The 22,801-nt window shown below is 41.8% G+C and overlaps 1 protein-coding gene across 1 annotated transcript in view; it reads left to right on the top strand.

Annotated features, from left to right (window-relative positions):
- RPS6KB2 (ribosomal protein S6 kinase B2) overlaps window positions 1-10,931 on the top strand; it is a 38,320-nt gene extending 27,389 nt beyond the window's left edge. Inside the window, exons 14-15 of the mRNA XM_073684330.1 lie at window positions 67-161; window positions 8,112-10,931. Coding sequence (XP_073540431.1) covers window positions 67-161; window positions 8,112-8,223 — 207 coding nt within the window. The 3' untranslated portion in view covers window positions 8,224-10,931. The remainder of the gene's footprint in view (window positions 1-66; window positions 162-8,111) is intronic.
- Window positions 10,932-22,801: the final 11,870 nt, after the last annotated feature.

The following is a 22,801-nucleotide window of genomic DNA, read 5'->3' as shown; positions in this document are numbered from 1 at the left end:
AGGAGTGGTTGTTCTGTAAATCTATTCTTACTGGGTTTTTTATACTGTCCATTTTTCATTGTTTAGGGTTTCACCTACATAGCCCCATCTGTTTTGGACAGTCTTCGAGAGGTCTTTAGCTTCCAGTCGTGGCATCAGTCACCCCGCCCTCAGCCTCAGAGGCAAGTACATGTTTCTTTCTTATTTTGGTGATTTGGTCAGGCATATTTAATGTGAGTGATGTACAGACCAAAAGTTTGGACACACCTTCTCATTTAAAGATTTTTCTGTATTTTCATCACTATGAAAATTATACATTCACACTGAAGGCATCAAAACTATGAATTAACACATGTGGAATTATATACTTAACAAAAAAGTGTGAAACAACTGAAAATATGTCTTCTATTCTAGGTTCTTCAAAGTAGCCACCTTTTGCTTTGATGACTGCTTTGCACACTCTTGGCATTCTCTTGATGAGCTTCAAGAGGTAGTCACCGGAAATGGTTTTCACTTCACAGGTGTGCCCTGTCAGATTTAATAAGTGGGATTTCTTGCCTTATAAATGGGGTTGGGACCATCAGTTGTGTTGTACAGAAGTCTGGTGGATACACAGCTGATAGTCCTACTGAATAGACTGTTAGCTGCTTTTTTCTTGCCATAATACAAATTCTAAGTAAAGAAAAACGAGTGGCCATCAGTACTTTAAGAAATGAAGGTCAGTCAATGCAAAAAAGTGTGAAACAACTGAAAATATGTCTTATATTCTAGGTTCTTCAAAGTAGCCACCTTTTGCTTTGATGACTGCTTTGCACACTCTTGGCATTCTCTTGATGAGCTTCAAGAGGTAGTCACCGGAAATGGTCTTACAACAATCTTGAAGGAGTTCCCAGAGATGCTTAGCACTTGTTGGGCCTTTTGCCTTCATTCTGCGGTCCAGCTCACCTCAAACCATCTCGATTGGGTTCAGGTCTGGTGACTGTGGAGGCCAGGTCATCTGGCGTAGCACCCCATCACTCTCCTTCTTGGTCAAATAGCCCTTGGAGTATGGAATATACTCAGATTGGGTAAGCGTCACTAGTGGGGTACCACAGGGGTCTGTACTAGGCCCAATGTTATTTAATATCTTTATTAACGACATAGTCAACGGGATAAATAGTAAAATATCAATATTTGCAGATGACACAAAGTTATGTAAAACAATTAATACAAAAGAGGACAGTGCAGACCTACAGAGGGATTTGGATAAGCTGGGTAGGTGGAGCATTAAATGGCAAATGAGGTTTAACGAGGAGAAATGTAAGGTCATACATATGGGAAGGAAAAATGGAAGTCACCAGTACTCACTGAATGGGAAATCATTGGGGAATTCAGAGATGGAGAAGGACTTGGGCATCTTGATTGATAGCAAACTAAATTGGAGTGCCCAAAGTCAGGCCGCTGCTGTAAGGGCAAACAGGGTAATGGGATGTATCAGAAGAGGTATAGCTGCAAAGGATGAGAACATTGTTCTTCCACTGTACAAAGCACTGGTCAGACCACACTTGGAATACTGTGCTCAGTTATGGGCCCCAATATATAGAAAGGATATAAATGAGCTTGAAAAGGTACAAAGGAGGGCAACAAAATTAATAAAAGGAATGGAGGGACTGCAATACCCAGAGAGGTTGGCAAAACTAGGACTATTCAGCCTGGAAAAGAGAAGGTTGAGGGGGGACATAATAAATGTGTACAAATATGTTAGGGGACAGTATAGAGATCTTGCCCGGGATTTGTTCAAAAGGAGGGATATTACGGTAACAAGAGGGCACTCACTAAGACTGGAAGAGAAAAGGTTTCAGCACCAGCATAGGAAGGGGTTCTTTACGGTAAGAGCAGTGAGAATATGGAATTCGCTGAGTGAGGAGACGGTAATGTCGGATTCACTACACCAGTTCAAGCGGGGACTGGATGCATTTCTAGATACCAGGCAGATTTCAGCATATACTTAAAAATAAAATAAAATAGTAGGTTGATACAGGGATTTATTCTGACTGCTGGTTTCAGAGTCGGGAGGGAATTTTTCCTCAGGTGAAGATTGGCCAAATCATTTGGGGTTTTTGCCCTCCTCTGGATCAACTTTAGCAATTACAGAACTAACAGGTCGAACTTGATGGACGCAAGTCTTTATTCGGCTTTACAAACTATGTTACTATGTTACACAGCCTGGAGGTATGTTTGAGGTCATTGTCCTGTTGAAAAATAAATGATGGTCCAACTAAACGCAAACCGGATGGAATAGCATGCCGCTGCAAGATGCTGTGGTAGCCATGCTGGTTCAGTATGCCTTCAATTTTGAATAAATACCCAACAGTGTCACCAGCAAAGCACCCCCACACCATCACACCTTCTCCTCCATGCTTCACGGTGGGAACCAGGCATGTAGAGTCCATCCGTTCACCTTTTCTGCGTCGCACAAAGACACGGTGGTTGGAACCAAAGATCTCAAATTTGGACTCCTCAGACCAAAGCACAGATTTCCACTGGTCTAATGTCCATTTCTTGTGTTCTTTAGCCCAAACAAGTCTCTTCTGCTTGTTGCCTGTCCTTAGCAGTGGTTTCCTAGCAGCTATGTTACCATGAAGGCCTGCTGCACAAAGTCTCCTCTTAACAGTTGTTGTTGAGATGTGTCTGCTGCTAGAACTCTGTGTGGCACTTACCTGGTCTCTGATCTGAGCTGCTGTTAACCTGCGATTTCTGAGGCTGATGACTCGGATAAACTTATCCTCAGAAGCAGAGGTGACTCTTGGTCTTCCTTTCCTGGGGCGGTCCTAATGTGAGCCAGTTTCTTTGTAGCACTTGATGGTTTTTGCAACTGCACTTTAGGACACTTTCAAAGTTTGCCCAATTTTTCAGACTGACTGACCTTCATTTCTTATAGTAATGATGGCCACTCGTTTTTCTTTACTTAGCTGCTTTTTTCTTGCCATAATACAAATTCTAACAATCTATTCAGTAGGACTATCAGCTGTGTATGCACCAGACTTCTGCACAACACAACTGATGGTCCCAACCCCATTTATAAGGCAAGAAATCCCACTTATTAAACCTGACAGGGCACGCCTGTGAAGTGAAAACCATTTCCGGTGACTACCTCTTGAAGCTCATCAAGAGAATGCCAAGAGTGTGCAAAGCAGTCATCAAAGCAAAAGGTGGCTACTTTGAAGAACCTAGAATATAAGACATATTTTCAGTTGTTTCACCCTTTTTTGTTAAGTATATAATTCCACATGTGTTAATTCATAGTTTTGATGCCTTCAGTGTGAATGTACAATTTTCATAGTCATGAAAATACAGAAAAATCTTTAAACGAGAAGGTGTGTCCAAACTTTTGGTCTGTACTGTAAGTGAAATGGATTATTAGAATTTTTTAAATGTAGTGTCATGTATTGCACCATTGCCGTTTCCTTCTTTTTTATTTTTGTCCGTGTGTCCAGCTTAGGCCAGGTCTTCAGTATGTCACTATTTGTCTTAGAAATGAATAAGTTTCCACTTCTCTCCCCAGTGTAAAAGCTTTCGCTGTCTTCAGCAGTCAGTGCGGTCCCAGTGGGGAGGTTGTTTCCTGCACGCTACGCTGCTTGTGTTCCTGCCCGTTGTCTGATGTGGTTTACATATTTACTCTTTGTATATTAAGAGTATTTTTTATAATCTTTACATGACATACGTGTGTGTGTGGATTATTTGGTGTAAAATATGAACTGTAAAAAAAATTAAGCAAAAATTGCTTTTTTCTAGATCTGTGTCACAGAGAAATTAATAATAATAATTTTTTTATTTATATAGTGCCAACATATGCCGCAGCACTTTACAATTAAGTAGGGACCTATACAGACAATATAAGCAATACAATGTATCACATTTCAACAGTTACATGAGTGAGGGCCCGACTTGCAAGCTTACAATCTATATGGAAATGGGGGGACACAATAGGAAGAACATGGTCATCAGCCAGTATCTGTCTAAGGGCAGTTACCGTGTGTTATTTGGTGCATGGAGGATGTGGAGACAGATGAATAGGCAGGGGCAGATTAAGATTAACATTTCGGAGGGAACAGGGAAGAGTTAGGTTGGTGAGTTGAGGTGATAGGCTTGTCTAAACAGATGTGTTTTTAAAGCACGTTTGAAGACATGGGGGCTAGATATCAGTTGGATCATTTGGGGTAGTACATTCCAGAAAACTGGCGCGGCACGAGAGAAGTCTTGGAGACGGATATGTGAGGTTCGGATTAAGGAGGATGTTCGTCTTAGGTCATTTGTAGAACGGAGAGCACGGGAGGGGTGATAGACAGAAATAAGAGATGAGATATAGGGCGGTGCAGAACTGTGGAGAGCTTTGTGGGTGAGAGAGATGAGTTTGTATTGTATTCTGTGGTGAATGGGTAACCAGTGTAATGACTGGCACAGGGTAGAGGCGTCGGTGAAGCAGCCTGATAGAAATACGACCCTGGCTGCTGCATTCAGAATGGAGAGGAGAGAGTTTGTTTAGAGGGAGACTGATCAGAAGAGAGTTGCAGTAGTCCAGACGAGAGTGAATGAGAGTGACAGTAAGAGTTTTTGCAGTATCAAAGGTGATAAAAGGTCGGATTCTGGAGATGTTTTTTAGGTGCAGGTGACAAGAGCGAGTGAGTGATTGATTATGGGGAATAAAGGAAAGTTGTGTGTCAAATATGACTCCAAGACAGTGAGCTTGCTGCGTGGGGGTTATGGTGGCACCACACAAGGAAATTGAAAAGTCAGGTATTGGTAGATTAGTAGAGGGAGGAAAAACAAGGAGTTCAGTTTTGGAGAGATTCAGTTTCAGATAGAGGGAAGACATGATGTTAGAGACAGCGGACAGACAATCACTGGTATTTTGTATTAGAGTGAGGGTGATGTCAGGTGAAGAGGTGTGTAGTTGGGTGTCATCAGCATAGAGATGATACTGGAAACCAAATCTGCTGATGGTTTGTCCAATAGGGGCAGTATACAAGGAGGGGACCTAGGACTGATCCTTGTGGAACCCCGATACTAAGGGGAAGATTAGAAGAAGAGCCGGCAAAAGATACTGTGAAGGAGCGGTCAGAGAGATAGGAGGAAATGATATAAATTAAACAGTTATGTATATGTACCTTTAAAATAGCACCATTACAATTCATCCTGTACTAATAAAATTGAGCTACTCCGCACGCAAATTGGCCAGTTTGTATGTGCCCATCTTCAATGACAAGATGTGCCTTTCTTCACACCTGGATTTGGGGATCCTCTGCCATTCTTCCTTGCAGATCCTCTGCAGTTCCGTCAGGTTGGATGGTGAACATTGGTGGACAGCCATTTTCAGGTCTTTCCAGAGATGCTCAATTAGGTTTAGGTCAGGGCTCTGGCTGGGCCAGTTAAGAATGGTCACAGAGTTGTTCTGAAGCCACTCCTTTGTTATTTTAGCTGTGTGCTTAGGGTCATTGTCTTGTTGGAAGGTGAACCTTCGGCCAAGTCTGAGGTCCAGAGCACTCTGGAAGAGGTTTTCATCCAGGATATCTCTGTATTTGGCCGCATTCATATTTCCTTCAAGTGCAACCAGTCGTCCTGTCCCTGCAGCTGAAAAACACCCCCATAGCATGATGCTGCCACCACCATGTTTCACTGTTGGGATTGTATTGGCAGGTGATGAGCAGTGCCTGGTTTTCTCCACACATACCGCTTAGAGTTATCACCAAAAAGTTCTATCTTCATCTCATCAGACCAGAGAATCCTATTTCTCATAGTCTGGGAGTTCTTCATGTGTTTTTGAGCAAACTATGTGGGCTTTCATATGTCTTGCACTGAGGAGAGGCTTCCGTCGGGCCACTCTGCCATAAGGGCCCGGCTGGTGGAGGGCTGCAGTGATAGTTGACTTTGTGGAACTTTCTCCCATCTCCCTACTGCATCCCTGGTGCTCAGCCACAGTGATCTTGGGGTTCTTCTTTACCTCTCTCACCAAGGCTCTTCTCTCAGGATTGCTCAGTTTGGCTGGACGGCCAGGTCTAGGAAGACTTCTGGTGGTCCCAAACATCTTCCATTTAAGAATTATGGAGGCCACTGTGCTCTTAGGAACCTTGAGTAATGCAGAGATTCTTTTGTAACCTTGGCCAGATCTGTGCCTTGCCACAATTCTGTCTCTGAGCTCCTTGGGCAGTTCCTTTGAGCTCATGATTCTCATTTGGTCTGACATGCACTGTGAGCTGTGAGGTCTTATATAGACAGGTGCGTGCCTTTCCAAATCTAGTCCTATCAGTTTAATTAAACACAGCTGGACTCCAATGAAGGAGTAGAACCACCTCAAGGAGGATCACAAGGAAATGGACAGTATGTGACTTAAATATGAGTGTCTGAGCAAAGGGTCTGAATACTTATGACCATGTGACATTTCAGTTTTTCTTTCTTAATAAATTTGCAAACATTTCTACATTTGTTTTTTTTTAAGTCAAGATGGGGGGCAGAGAGTACTTTAATGATAAAAAATGATTTTTTTGGAATTTACCAAATTGCTGCAATGAAACAAAGAGTGAAAATTTAAAGGGGTCTGAATACTTTCCGTACCCACTGTATGTAGGTTGTTTGTTAGATATGTTATAAAATACATTTTGCAGGTCTTTTTCACTTTTTTTTTTTTTTTTACCTATGTCCCAAAAGAGATCATTAAAGATCTTCTGGGGAACATATATTTTTTTTTATTGTTCATTATTTCCCTGTGTAAATGGGGCATGTATAGGAGCCCCAGTTACAGGGGAAAGCTGCTTCCTGCCTTGCCTGGCGTCACTGGCTGGGATGATTTGGGTCTGCTAGAAACAAGCAACTTTTCTGTGCCATCAGAGACCCAGCAATCATGTGATCACCAAGGTCTTACAAAAGCATCAGCAGTGCCAATGCTTCTGTTCACTGCACAGCACTTACTGAGAAGACAGAAGCATTAATAGACTACGTCTGTCTTCTCCCCAGGTTCCCTGCTAGATTTCAGGAGTTTTAACCTGGCACCACAAATTTACATTGGTGCAGGATTATGGTTGTCAGAAAAAAAAATTCCCAAATCGTTTTTGTGTCAAAAACAGAATTGTTTTGCTTTTTTTTTCCCCTCCCTAATTAAAATGTATCATAATGAATGATCTAATTCCGCCAAAATGGCAGCGTTAAAATATATAACTTGTCCACATAAATAAAGCTTTCATATTAATATGTTGACCAAAAAAAATGATGTTCTGATTATCGGAATTGAAAAGAATGCCGGAACCTGAAACCCAAAGTAAGCTGGTTCTTAATGATGTACTATTATTTAGGTATGTGTATTTTACTGTGAGATGCATACATCAGAATAAACCTACCTATACACAAGAGATGGCTGGCAGCCGAGCACTCCACGATATTGGTGGGTTCCAACGCTTTTCATCTGTGTATGGGGGTCTGTGCTGAGGCTGCTTCCTTTTACTTCTCTCCATCTACTGTCATTGAAATTCTCTAATATATAATTACACATGTTAAATCCACATATACAAAGTCACATCGATCTGTATATTGGGCATTTACTCTGGAAGTTACTTTCTTGAGGATTTTACATTGATGGGTCAGTCCTGAAGACCCTGACTCCAATGTGAACAGAGCCTTGTGTGCCAGTGACGCATCAAAATCCAGCAGATGTGGTCCTTGAAGTGGTATTCCCATCTCCTACTCCTATTAGGTAGTAGGTATAATAATAATATTAGCAAATACCTTCAATTAGAAATGTTATAGTTCTTCTGATTAGCTAGATTGATTACCCCATGTGCAGGGCATTGCAGTATCTTAGGTATTCATGATTACGACCACTCATATATAGTGACAGAGGTGGTAACCATGGATACCTAAGCTACTGCAATGCCCTGCACATTGGGGTAAGCGTCATAGCGAATCAGAAGAACTATACTATATTTCTAATTGGAGGTATTTGCTAATATTATTATTATTACACCTACTACATATTGGGATAGAATCTTGGAGATGGGAATACCCCTTTTAAGGGTGAAAAGGTGCCTGAATCATGTGCTTATATGTTGTGTGCAATCCATCATGAAGAATAATGCATTCTCTGATTTTTCTAAATATTCCAGCCCTGGAAGTTTGCCTCCTGCTCTTCAGAATGAAGTGAAGACCCAAGAATCATCACAACCACTTCCAATTTCATCAAGGGGACGGAAAACTAAAGGCCAAAAAGGTGTATGAGCCAGATTAACCTCCAAGACAAGACACTGAGATAAGCCAGCGGCTTGTACGTAACGCCTCCTGAGGACAGCGGAATCGTAGCTAGCGATGCCTCCGAGCTCTGCGTGAGCACTCAGGGAAATAACCACCTTTAATAAAAAAAAAAATCTAGAACTTAATTAGGACTTGTCACATCGTCTGACATGTCTGTTTTAGTAATTACTTGCATCTCTCATGAAGTTACAATCCTGGAGCATCTTACATGTTATTCTTCTGTTATTCCTTATGGAAATCTACGAATACAGTATGCAGGGAGATCTGCCTACTCACCCTGCTGTGGGTACTGACAGATTATGTGAGTACATACCACATTTCTAAAGTGAACACCTAAGTGCCAAAAATTCCTACATTTCCAGGAGGAATAATAGAGGAACAGTACAGAACGCAGAGTTAAAGAAAGCGAGAAAAAGAATAAAAGCGCTCCAGCATTATTTTTTGGAAAATGCAAGCATTTACATATACAAGATAACCCCTGCAGAAAATGTTATGCCGTTGATTAACTTCGCCTGTGAATAGGAGGCTAATCTGACCTGTATTACTCTGTGGACATCCATGATACTTTACACATTACCATGCATTTGTCATATGTGCCAGAGGTTATAGGTGCACTTACTGGGACACGGGGCAGCACCACTATCCAACAGTATGGTGTTTTATCACCAAATACCGCCATTATGTTCAATGCAAATACCATAATTTCCTTACAAGAGTGGAAAAAGGGACCCACTGGTGAGGCTGTGACAGACACTGGTTGCCCACCCTGCCTTCCCTACAGCGTCTCTTAAAGGAAATCGGTCAGCAGGTTTCTGCTAAGTAATCTGCAGACTGCATGATGTAGGGGATAAATCACAGATTTCAGCAATACCTCTCTTCAAGCTCTGTGGTTTTGTTTGCTTGTAATGATTGTTTTAGCACCAGGAGCTCATCATTGCTAGGATACAGAAGCCTGCCTCCTGGTCCAACTCCGCCCCCTCCTGTGATAGGCACCTCAGTCTATACCGAACCTGGTGTAGGCGGGGTTAGCTTCATCAGCTCTGCTGCATTGCCAAATCTAAAAACTCTGATTGTCAGAACGGCTGCACCCAGTTAAGTAAGCGATACATCATTGGATTCAGCTTCTCTTTGCCTACATCATGCTGCTCTCAGATGAGGTAGCAAAAACCTGCTGAAAGATTCCATTTATGTACTGTAGCCCGAAGGACATTATCTGCAGTATGGAGCCATCACATGATGGCCAGGGGGTCACTTTCCTTCCATCATATACCAGGGCGTGGAAATAAAGGTCTCCCAGACGGAAATGTGAATTTGGCAACTTGATGGCTTTATGGTATTATGATTTTTAGGTATTATGGTCCAAACTGAATGCTACTCATAGATGGAATGTAATTGTAGCTTTGTATCACGGTACAGCAGTCTAACAATGTACAGTAGCTGTACTTCATGAGCACTATGATCGGCCATGATATAGTACACTGACATTACAAGAAAGAAAAAGTCATCAGCTCACCTACAATGAAGGAATGTCCATGGATTCAGGAGATGTTTGATGCACGGATCCTTGAGGCCGGCATCCTCAAGCGAACAATATAGAAAAGGGTAAGGGGATCCGGCACCAGAATCCTAAAAAAAACTGTGTCATTGGATGAACATTAAAAACCACAATTAAAACAAGGCGGATGGGACACGCAAACCTTACGCATTTCCGACTTGAAGTCCTTAATCCTAGGTCACCTACGAGTAAGGACTTCACGTCCGAAACGCGTTGTTTGCGTGTCTCATCTGCTTTGTTTTAATTGTGGTTTTTAATGTTCATCCTATGAAACACGGAGTTGTTTTTTTTATGATTTCGGTGCCGGATCCCCTTACCTTTTTCTACACTGACATTAGGCACCCATAATCTGATGAGCAGGTGTGGTGTGTGATATTATAAAAATATATATTATATTCGGGTGCACGCTGCGGTTTCTAAATCCATTCCTCAAACTTTTCATGTGTTGCAGTTTGAACGTTGACCTCGAGTTTGATCTTTGTAAAGGTATAGACTGACTTGTGCATGGTGCGCGGGTATGGAAACGCCAGTATTCTAGTGGCCAAGCTGCTGCTTTCTGAAGACATAGATTTATTTATTGTATCATTGTACAGTATGTATTACTATTACACAGAGTATTTATAACGCTTCACAGAAGCTAGATACTGATGGGTATCTGCTGAGCAAAACGCGATTTCTGAAATGAATGTACAGAATTGGATACAGTTATCTATTATTTTTCCCCAGATGTGGCACCACTCTTGGCTCATTGGCTGTGCCTGGTGTTGCCCAGATTTATTCCCTTAAATAAGGATAAGCTGCATTACCAGCCGCAGCCCATGGACAAGAGTGGCACTGTTTCCCCCCTTCCCACTCCTTACGCTTACAAAAAAGCAGACCCTTTTCTGTAATCCTGAAGTATACTTTTAATTGTGTAACCTCAGTTTAAACTGCAAGGCTCACCACTAGCAGCATGTGGAAAAGAGTAGCAAGCGGACTACTAACAGTGATATTCTGGCCTTGACGCTGGCGTGATGATGTGTTCTGCATTCTGAGAGGAAATAAAATGCATTACAGTTCAGTAAATTTATTTTTGTGGCTTTTTTTCTTTTAAAAATAAAATAAAATCTGGTGGGCATGGTGGGTTGACTCTAATGTTTCCATTGCACTAAGGGTCCAATAAAAGTTTGATTAAATGTAGTTTTGATTATATTGGATATCAGGAAACAAGTTCTTAGCGCTGTTGAGGGTGTTTCAGGGTGCAAGTATCAACTTCTTAAAGGCAACCTATCAGGCGAAATCAAATCGGCATGAATCGTTTCGTAGAAAATATACTTTGAAGATCCGTCCAGAGACAGGACTAGTCTGACTGGCTGGCTCTTCCCAGTGCTGCTGTAAGTGATTGACAGGTCTCTCCTAATTACACATGAAGGAGAGACTTGACAATCACCTGCAGTAGAGCTAAGAAGAAGTGGGTGGGAGCGGTGCCGGACTAGTAGATGATAAATTTGGCACATTATTGGACTCTAGTCTAAATTTCCTCCACCTATTAGTTGACATACCAACATTTGTGCTGTATTTTAAGCCACTTCCCCTTCCCACTAGACAACCCATCTATACAGAGAAGCCATGCCTTCCTACCTGAACATGCCAGACAAGCCACCGAAAGTGTCTGAAACACAAAATATGTTGCAAGTCATGGAAGACAGGTTTTGGTGCATTTAGCTTGATAAACCTTCCATTGCTTTTGTTTCCCAAGTTCCGGTAGTTGTGTTAAGATGTGTGAATTCTGCATATTTAGGGTTCAGAAATATGGGTTGTGAGGTATAACCTGGGAAATCCATTAAAAAAGATCTCCTGATAGGTCTTAAATGTGAGAAAATCACACAGGTGAAGCCTTTTGATCTCAGTTTAATTTCTGTAACAAAGGAGCAGGTACACGATCCCAGGCAAGTCTGCTGTACCGTATCTTATGGTAAAGCCTACATGACCCAGCTAGCTGGACTATATGACCTGTGTAATGAACCATGAAACAGAAGAAAAAAAAAGAAGGGTCAGCTCACTTACTCAGACATGAGATGCACGGAAGACTGGCAGTGCTCCGGAGGATACTTTGCAACCAGGTGAGGAAAATCCAGCATCAGTCGTCTCCATAAAATCTAAAAATCCTTTACTTAGAAAATATTTAAAATGTGAACGTATAATGAATCACAATGATAGACTAGTGATGAGCGAGCATGCTCGTTACTCAAGATTTACGAGCATGCTCGGGTATTTACCGCGTATCTTCAACGTGCTAGGGTATTATGTTTGAGTCGCGCCGTGTGCATGATTTGTGACTGTTTGACAGCTTTAATACGTGTGAGGAATGCCTGTTTCTTATGCATTCCTCACATGTATTAACCACTTCGCACCAGAGCCTGTTTTTGTCTTCGTGACCGGGCCAATTTTTTAAATTCTGACCACTGTCACTTTATGAAGTAATTACTCTGGAACGCTTCAACGGATCCTGCTGATTCTGAGATTGTTTTTTCGTGACATATTGTACTTCATGATAGTGGTAAAATTTCTTCGATATCACTTGCGTTTATTTGTGAAAAAATCGGAAATTTGGCGAAAGTTTTGCAATTTTCAAACTTTGAATTTTCATGCCCTTAAATCAGAGAGATATGTCACACAAAATAGTTAATAAATAACATTTCCCACATGTCTACTTTACATCAGCACAATTTTGGAACCAACTTTTTTTTTGGTAGGAAGTTATAAGGGTTAAAAGTTGACCAGCAATTTCTCATTTTTACAACAAAATTTACAAAAACATTTTTTTAGGGACCACATCTTATTTGAAGTGACTTTGAGGGGCCTTTATGACAGAAAATACCCAAAAGTGACACCATTCTAAAAACTGCACCCCTCAAGGTGCTCAAAACCATATTCAAGAAGTTTATTAACCCTTCAGGTGCTTCACGAGAATTTTTGGAATGTGGAAGAAAACAATGAACCTTTAACTTTTTTTCACAAAAAATTACCTTGGACCCAATATTTTTTAATTTTCGCAAGGGCAGCCAGAAAAAATGGACCCCCCAAAACGTGTTGTGCAATTTCTCCTGCGCACGCTGATACCCCATATGTGGTGCAAAGCCACTGTTTGGGCGCACGGCATGGCTCGGAAGGTAAGGAGCGCCATTTGACTTTTGGAATGGAAATTTGGCTGGAATCGATAGCGGATGCCATGTTGCATTTGGAGAGCCCCTGAGGTGCCTAAACAGAGGAAACCCCCAACAAGTGACCGAATTTTACAATCTACTCCTCTGTATAAATCAATCTAGTGGTGGGAAAATAAGTAGATGGGTAAATGGTCACTAAACCCATAGATGAATTCCCAGAGAGGTGTCATTTCCAAAATGGGGTCACTTCAGGGGGGATTCTGCTGTTCTGGCACTTTTCAGAGGCGCTAAGTACCAGAACTAAAGAATACCCCCTGATATGACCCCATTTTGGAAATGACACCCCTCTGGGAATTCATCTATGGGTTTAATGACCATTTTAACTCAATGGATGATTTCCAGAAACAAGCACGCAATGGAAGGTTTAGATTCTGGAGAACCCCCCCTGGAAATTAAGTGAGCTCTACTCGAATGTGTCATTCACTAAATGAACCAAATGTTTGAATGACAAATTGGGATACATTTTTACAGTTTAAAAACGTGGTTCTGTTTGGAAGATTTTAAAGCAGTCAGTGACGCATAAGGCTGGCAATGATGGGCATTGTGGGCAATAGTAGCGGGTATCACGCCTCATTCCTCTCTTAGTACATACACGACATCTTTTCTGGGGGTTCCTTCTTGTTTCCGTTGCTGGAATAAGTGCAATAAAATGTCGCTCAGTGAGTCTTTTCACATCCTCAGATTCTAATGGATGAGCGGGGCTAACACTTTGAAAGACAAGATTTTCAATTACCTTTTCTTGATAATCAAGAAAAGGATCTGAATTTCCTGCTTTTTTGTACAACACAAAAGAATTGTATGTGGCCACCTGAAACAAATAAATAACCAACTTTTTATACCAGGTATAGGACTTTCTTGATACCTGGTATGGCTGTAGAACCTGGTCTGCAAGGTCCACACCCCCCATGTGTTTGTTGTAGTCAATGACTGACACAGGTTTTTGCTTCGGAGTGGTGGATCCTAGTTCTACAGTGGCCCTTGTGGCATCTGTGTGGATCGAGCTGAGGACAAAAATATCCCTCTTATCCCTATACTTCAGGGCAAGCAGCTCTCCGTTGCGTACAGCCCCTGATTGCCCCTTTTGCAACTTTTGGTTGACCAATGGTTGTGGAAACCCCTGACGGTTTTTACGGATGGTCCCACAAGCCCCGATGTTGTGTTCAACCAGACTTTTAAATAGGGGTATACTGGTGTAATAATTGTCCACGTACAGATTGTAGCCTTTTTGAAAAAATGGACTTAACAGCTCCCAAACAATTTTCCAGATGTCCCCAGGGCATCCTGGTGGGTTTAGTTGGCTATCTTTCCCCTCATATATGCGAAAAGCGGATGTGTATCCAGTTGAACTTTCGCACATTTTATAGAGCTTTATTCCAAACCTTGCCCTTTTAGATGGGATAGATTGATTGAGGTGCAGTCTTCCTTTGAATTTTACAAGGGACTCATCTATAGAAATATTTTGTGTTGGGGTGTAGAGCCTTAAGAATTTTTCTGACAAATTTTCAATGATGGGTCTAATTTTATATAACCTGTCATGTTCTGGGGCATTTCTGGGCAGGCGTTGACTATTGTCGTTAAAATGCCAAAACCTCATGAGCATTTCATAACGGGAAGAACGACTGAAAACATAGGGGTGGCTTGAACAGGGTGGTAGGATCGAATGCTTGGTTTTTTAACAAGCCCCATGGCAAATGTAAGTCCTAAAAAAATTTTTATTTCCGGGACATTAGTTGGTGTCCATAAATTTGCCCTAGCATAGTAACATCGGGGATTCTGGCTTATGAATTGGGACGCGTATAAATTTGTTTGCACGACAATATGCTCTAGCAAGCTGTCTGTAAAAAAAAAAAAAAAAAAAATTAAAAAAATGAATTGGTCCAAAATCTTCCACCTCCACATTTATACCAGGAATGGCGTTCAAATCAGGGCTGAATGGAGCAGCCGAATCCGAAGCCATCAGTGTCAGAATATAGCAAGGCATACACCTCCTCTGCGGTATAAGTCTGACGGGCCATTTTATTTGTTTTTATATTTTTTGACTGGACTGACAGGACTGGACCGGACTGACCGGTCAGTCCAGTCCGGACGGGACTGACCTGACGGGACTGACCAGACTGGACCGGACTGACTGGACTGTCCAGTCAGTCCAGTCCGGTCCAGTCTGGTCAGTCCCGTCCGGATGGGACTGACCTGACCTGACAGGACTGACTAACCCTAACCCTAACCTAACACTTTATTTTTTGTTTTGTTTTTTTACTTTCACAGTGGCAAGGCTGACACAGCTCTTGTCACAGTGTTTCTCTTCTGCTCTCTCACTGAGATCTGAGGAGAAACAGTGTATTTATCAGGCAGATCACCTGGGAAAGTTTGTTGCTAAAACAAACTTCCCTGGTGATCTCTCTGATTGGCTGGTGTGACGCTGACATCATCGAGACCTGAGCCAATCAGGTCTCGATGAGGTCAGAGGTCACAGCACCGGGATCCCCTCGCTGCTAAGGTATGTGGGGTCCCGATCACCGACCACCGGCTGTCACTATCTTTTAAATGCCGCGATCGCTATGGATCGCGGCATCTAGAAGATTGGATCAGGTCCCCATGATGTTAACCTGTTCCTATCAGGTCCCCATGATGTCACATGTCAGAGCTATCGCTCTGCACCGGAACCGCAGCGCTTGCAGGACCCCGGGGGTCCTGAGCGCTGTGGGACCACCCACCGTTTTTAAACGTCGGCGCTGCACAGAGCCCAGGCAGCGCTGACGTTTATGTACAGAGGGCGGTCCTGAACCGGTTAAAGCTGTCAAACAGTCGCAAATCATGAGCACTGAGTGACGAAAACATAACACCCCAGCACGCTGAAGATACTTGGCGAGCACCCGAGCATGCTTGCCGAAAGGGTTAACAGAACATACTCGCTTATCACTATTAAGGACCTGTGCGTCTGAAACGTGTCTGTCATCTATACCTCCCCCCAATGGGGTTGTGACTATTCATGTGATTGATCATACATTCACATTTTAGATATTTTTTAAATAAAGGATTTTATGGAGACGTCTCATCCTGGATTTTCCTCACCTGGTTGCTATGAACCTTGCCTATTTTTCGGAGGGCTCAGAGAAATCACCCCTACTTGATTAGAAGCTGTACTTCTACAAGGAACTGGAGAGTTTTTAGATACATTTTCTTAATTTCCTGGATATCTTAGTACTTTTTGAAAAAGTGACAAATCTCCAATTTCTCCATGATGATTTTTTTTTATTTCTTGTACATATATAATACAAGCCTAGAAGTGTAAAGACTCGGCATATTTGCAGCATTTACACGCGTTATACCACAAGCACTACTTTAATAGAGCAGAGGAGAGAAGGATGGATCAGTCTGTATGGTTAATTGGGGGGTGAGGGGGGAACAGTGCAACTCACCAAATGACTTAGGAGTAACGGGCTTTGGTAGTTTGGAGTATCCTTATTAGATCTGTGCAAGACCAGAAAGGGCTGTACAAATTACTGTCGGTATTGGATGCTCTTGTCATTGAATTTTTGCCTTTGGCATATTCCGCAGGGTGGGTATACTATAAGCACTGTAAGTTACACTAGAAACTGTAATATATTATCGAAATACTACAGCAAGACAGCATTCCTGAAAGAAAGGTTTGGATTTGTCCAGGACATCAGGTATGGGGTTAAAAGAATGCCCCGGTCCCCTATAACCGATAATTGCATGGTGAGAGTAGCCTGTTATGCCATGTTGCCCATAGACACAATACCTTTCAGTGATTCTACCACGGTATGCAGTTCCCCAACGATTAAAAGGGTTATCCCCTTTCAGAAAATTTTGCTCCCCAGGCACAGTTTAGCTAAAGAAAAAAAAATGCTTTATTCAACCTCTCCGGCTCCAGCGCTGAGGCTCCATCGCTGCTCCTGGGTACTGGCTGCGGTGCTGACGACACATTGACAGTGCGGCAGCCAAACTGAGCTCAGTGGCTCTTTTTGTGTGGATGGAACACCCCCTTTAGAGCCTCTGATCTCACTGACTGTTGAAGTAATGTCAGCGCCACAGCCAATACCAGACTCCGGTGGCAGCGCCAGAGACTCAGCGCTGAAGCCAGTGACGGTGAGTAAAGCACGGTTGGTTTGCTTTTTTTTTTTTATGCCAATTTGTGCCCAATGCGCAAGATTTTCTAACAGGGGACAACCCCTTTAAATGGCCCAATATGGTAAAAAAAATCCAATATAATATACACACTCTTTAACAACAAGAAGGAAATGTTGTGGAATTTCTCCTAAGGAGCCATTTTTCAATACAACAAGCCAGGCTGCATGTTGCTTGTGCTACTGTGAGCAGCCTGTGTAGCCAACATGCTACTATAGCCTACAGCGTCTCCAGACTTGTCTCCCATTGCACACATTTGGGATTATCATTGGTCGGCAATTGCTAAGGTAGCTGCCAGCAGTGGATCTTGATGATTTGCTCCAGTGCATTCAGCGCAGCAGAAAATTCCTCAGACAGCCATTAATAACCTCACTGATAGCGGCCGAGCTGTGTAAGTGCTGGGATTTCTGCACGTGGCACTCATACTCCAAACTGAATAAATCGGGATGTTTTGAAAACTTTTGTTTCCATTTTTTCATCATTTGGAGATCATTAACAGGTCTATGCATCTTACGATAACCATAATTCCACGACTTTTCCTTCTTGGTGTTGTAATTTCAGCGTTGAGGAGTATAAATTGGTAGGGGACATTCATCATAGCCGTGTATGTTTTTCTGGGAATCATTAAAAATATTTGGACAAATTTAATAATTGGAGCCCCACATTCTCACTGTGTACCAAGTTGAGATTCATATTATAAAGCTGTAATATCTGGCTCTTCATCCTTTAGCTCTACATTATCTTCATCCTGGTTGTCTTCTACCGTGCTGTCTTCTTCTTGCTCTTCTTGAGTCCATCTAGTCTTAGCATTTTGCATGAACTCCCGTGTTCTTCCCCACAGCTCTTGTGGATGGTAGTCTTCTCCCCCTTCAGTGTGAATCAGTTTTTTCCATGCCAGGATGAGAGCCACACAGAGCAGGATGAGCAGTAGTAGCAGGAAGACAACAGTCAGCGTTCTGTCACTGGAACTGTCCGAGTGTGACGCTTGTGTAACTGGCAGCAAACTGAGCCATGATCCTACCAAGACAGTCCCCTAGTAGAGAAAAATGACATTACTATATTGTATCTAGATTACTATTAGCCGGACCATAATTTAACAATTTCAACCCTTTTAATCCCATGACCCGTCGGTTGACTGGCTGCACAGGTTCATTTTAAAGGGTAAAGCGCTACATAAGTAAAAGGAATAAACATAAAATGTTAGGTATTTGGTGAAAATATGATCTGTTGGTTTAACCAGTGGTCATAGGAAACAGAGGGTAGTTATTAACCCCTTTACCCCCGAAGGCTGTTTGCACGTTAATGACTAGGCCAATTTTTACAATTCTGACCAGTGTCACTTTATAAGGTAATAACTCTGGAACGCTTCAATGGATCCCACTGATTCTGAGATACATTTTTTGTGACATATTGTACTTCATGATAGTGGTAAAATGTACTTGATGTGGCTGGTGTTTATTTGTGAAAAAATCTGAAATTTGGCCAAAATTTTCAAACTTTGAAGTTTCATGCCTTTAAATCAGAGAGATATGTCACATAAAATAGTTACTAAATAACATTTCCCACATGTCTACTTTACATCAGCACAATTTTGGAACCAATTTTTTTTTTTTTTTTTTTAGTTAGGGAGCTATAAGGGTTAAAAGTTGACCAGCGATTTCTCATTTTTCCAACAAAATTCCCAACACCATTTTTTTTTAGGGACCACATCACATGTGAAGTGACATTGAGGGGTCTTTATGACAGAAAATACCCAAAAGTGACACCATTCTAAAAACTGCACCCCTCAAGGTGCTCAAAACCACATTCAAGAACTTTATTAACCCTTCAGGTGTTTCACGGGAATTTTTGGAATGTGGAAGAAAACAATGAACATTTAACTTTTTTTCACAAAAATTTTATTTTAAACAGAAAAAAACTGGCCGGCACTTCCAAAACAAGAAATAGGTGTGTACAGGTGCTTAGTAGGAGCAGCTACCTCCATATACAACTAACAAATAGAGTAGCACTCTGCAACACTTAAGTATGCGAACATGAAATATATAAAACTTGAATACATTATGCTATCCCACACACAAGCAGACTTTTGTCTCTTAGAGAGGAGTTCACATGGGCAGGTTCCTGGTATAACGAGAAACGCCTTATCATGGCTACCAGGTACACATGAATTGGCCAATTTATGCGCTAAGATTTCTCATCTATTTCTAGTTTCTAGAGCAGTAATGTTATTCAGATTTCATATATTTCATGTTCGCATACTTAGTGTTGCAGAATGCTACTCTATTTGTTAGTTAAAAATTTTATTTTAGACCCAATTTTTTTTAATTTTTGCAAGGGTAACAGGAAAAAATGGACCCCAAAATTTGATATGCAATTTCTCCTGAGCACGCCAATACCCCATATGTGGGGGGAAAACACTGTTTTGGCGCACGGCCGGGCTCGGAAGGGAAGGACCGCCATTTGACTTTTTGAATGTAAAATTTGCTTGATAATTAGCAGATGCCATGTCACATTTGGAGAGCCCCCGATGTTCCTAAACAAGGGAAACCCCCACAAGTGACACCATTTTGGAAACTAGACCCCTCAATGAATTAATCTAGGGGTGCAGTGAGCATATTGACACCACAGGAGGATCACTGAATTTTATACTATTGGGCAGTGAAGAAAGAATAATTACATTTTTACCACCAAAATTTTGTTTTAGCCCCAGGTTTTACATATGCGCACTGGGAAATGGTAAAAATGACACCAAAATTTGTCCCACAATTTCTGCTGAGTGTAGAAATACCCCATATGTGGCTGTACAGTACTACTTAGCCATACGTCGAGACTCGGGAGGGACGGAGAGCTATTTGCCTCCTGGAGCGCAGATTTTTCTAGAATAGTATGCGGACTCCATATACAGAGCCCCTAAGTGCTAGGATAGCAGAATCGCCCCTTAATGACCCCATTTTGGAAATTATGCCCCTTTGGGAATTTATCTACAGGTGTAGTGACAATTTTGGACTTTTCCAGAAACAAGCAGCAGTGGATGTTGCTGAGTGAAAATTGCAAACTGCTATTGTAGTGACCAGTACGTTGTGCCCAGCTTGGCTTCTGGAGACATGCACCTGTAAATTAGACGTGCTCTCATCGCTACAGAAATGTCAAACATGTGGACACTAACTGCAGTTTAGGGCCTCAGAAGGGAGGAGGGGAATTTGGATTTGGGAGCACAGAAGTTGCTGAATTTCTTTTGGGGGGAAAGGTCCATTTAGCTTTTCCAGAGCCTTTGTGCTACTAGTAACATGGAAGCCCCTTTCCGCTAACAGATGACGGACCTGAGTGCTTTTTTGTGGATTAAGTCAAAGCTTTTATTGTTATCCAAAATGTTATGTAAAATGTTCCCATTTATCCTGTGCTCTACGCTGAGCACGGATATCGGGGTTTTCATTTAAATCTCTGAGTGACATAATTCAGATGAAACCCCCGAGGGATCCATTCACTATAATGCGGCAGCAGAGTTTCTCTGGACTCCGTCTGGCCTCTGTTCAGCGGTGTCCTTTTTTTCAGAGGTTCACAAAATTGTAGCCGGCGGCACTTTTATGCACACATAATAAAAAGACGGACACTGTGGGATCACAGGCCAGACGGCGTCCACAGTACCTCCATCTGCCTCATTATAGGAAATCACGTATTTTAGAGATTTACACGGAAACTCAGGTGTAAGTGCTCAGCGCAGAGCGCAGGATAAATGTGGGCAGAGCCTTACTGCGATCTTTGGGAGACATAATAAACAAATCAGTAGCAGGTGAAGAATTGGTTTTATTTATTTTTTACGCCGTTCCTCGTGTGGTATAAGTGATGAGATTACTTTATTCTTCGGGTCGGTGCGATTACAGAGATACCAGATTCATATCGGGTTTTTATGATTGACAGCTGTCACACTCTAAAAGATGCTTTTTTTGTTGCAAAGACTAGTTTTTGCATCGCCATATTTTGAGAGCTATAATTTTTCCATATTTCGGCCGACAGAGTCATGTGATGACTTGTTTTTTGCGGGACGAGTTGACGTTTTTATTGGTACCATTTTTGGGCTTGTGACATTTTTTGATCGCTTTCTATTCCGATTTTTTGGAGGCAGAATAAACAAAAACCAACAATTCAGGAATTGTTTTTTGGGGTTTTTTTTATGCCTTTCCTCGTGGGGTAAAATTGATAAGGCAGCATTATTCTTTAGGTCAGTACGCTTACAGTGATACCACATTTATATAGTTTTTAATGTTTTGGCGCTTTTACACAATAAAAACAATTTTCTTGAAAAAATAATCTCCATCGCTTTATTGTGAGAGTGTGAGAGCTATAACTTTTTTATTTATCGGCTGATGGAGCTGTATGCGGCTTGTTTTTTGCGGGACAAGATGACGTTTTCAACGGTACCATTTTTATTTACATTCATCTTTTTGATCGCGTGTTATTCCATTTTTTGTTTGGGCAGTATGATGATAAAGCATGGTTTTTTGCTTAGTTTTTTTTTTTTTTTATCGTGTTCACTAAAGGGGTTAACTAGCGGGACAGTTTTATAGGTCAGGTCGTTCCGGACACGGCGATACCAAATGTGTACTTTTATTGCTTTGGTTTTTTTTTCATAATATTTATTTATGGGTACAATACATTTTTTATTTTTTTTTATTATTTAGTGATTTTTTTTTAAAAAAATATATTTTTACAACTTTTTGTTTTTCACTTTTTTTTACTTTTTCACTATGGGACTTTCACTTTCTGCAGTCTGATCACTACTATAAGACATAGCAGTGCAGGATCACTGCTATGCCTTATAGCTGTAATTCCTGCAGATACAAGATAGTTAGATAGATCATGCACTGCGCATGATCTAACTACCTTGCTCGTGCCTGGTCATGACGACATCGGGTTACCATGGCAACGATCGGGACCCTGAAATGACGTCGGGGGGGGTCTCCAATCCAAGTGCAGAGGGGCTTCTGTCCATCTGCTCGCTTACTCAATGCTGCAATCGCAGCATTTAGGGGGTTAAAGTGCTAGGAGAGGTAGGGGCACCTCTGCGCGATCGCCGAGACGTATCTATATGTACCTGGTAATTAAGGCCCAGGCCACAGGGACATATAGATACATCTCACGTCAGAAAGGGATTTTAATCAACACATCTTGGAATAATAATAAGTTCCATAATTTGATGTGTTTAAAAAAAATATGACCCTGTGCTGAGATAATCTTATAAATGTGCCCCTGCTGTGTACTGTGTAATGGCTGTGTCTGACCGTGCTGGAAAATGGTCTGATCATACCACAGCTCCTGGGCAGGGGAGGAAACAAAAGCGTATACAGACAGGACAGCAGGGGGACGTATCTATAAGTACCTGGTAATTAAGGCCCAGGCCACAGGGACATATAGATACATCTCACGTCAGAAAGGGATTTTAATCAACACATCTTGGAATAATAAGTTCCACAATTGGATGTGTTTAAAAAAAAATGTTCCTGTGCTGAGATAATCTTATAAATGTGCCCCTGCTGTGTACTGTGTAATGGCCGTGTCTGACCGTGCAGGAACATGGTCTGATCATACCACAGCTCCTGGGCAGGGGAGGAAGAAAAAGAGTATACAGATATTACAG

Source organism: Phyllobates terribilis, unplaced genomic scaffold (assembly GCF_046119375.1).
Source record: "Phyllobates terribilis strain yellow unplaced genomic scaffold, ASM4611937v1 Scaffold_5__5_contigs__length_657084704, whole genome shotgun sequence".
NCBI lineage: Eukaryota > Metazoa > Chordata > Amphibia > Anura > Dendrobatidae > Phyllobates > Phyllobates terribilis.
Note: the sequence above shows the minus strand (reverse complement) of the source record. Positions and strands in the feature narration are given on the sequence as shown.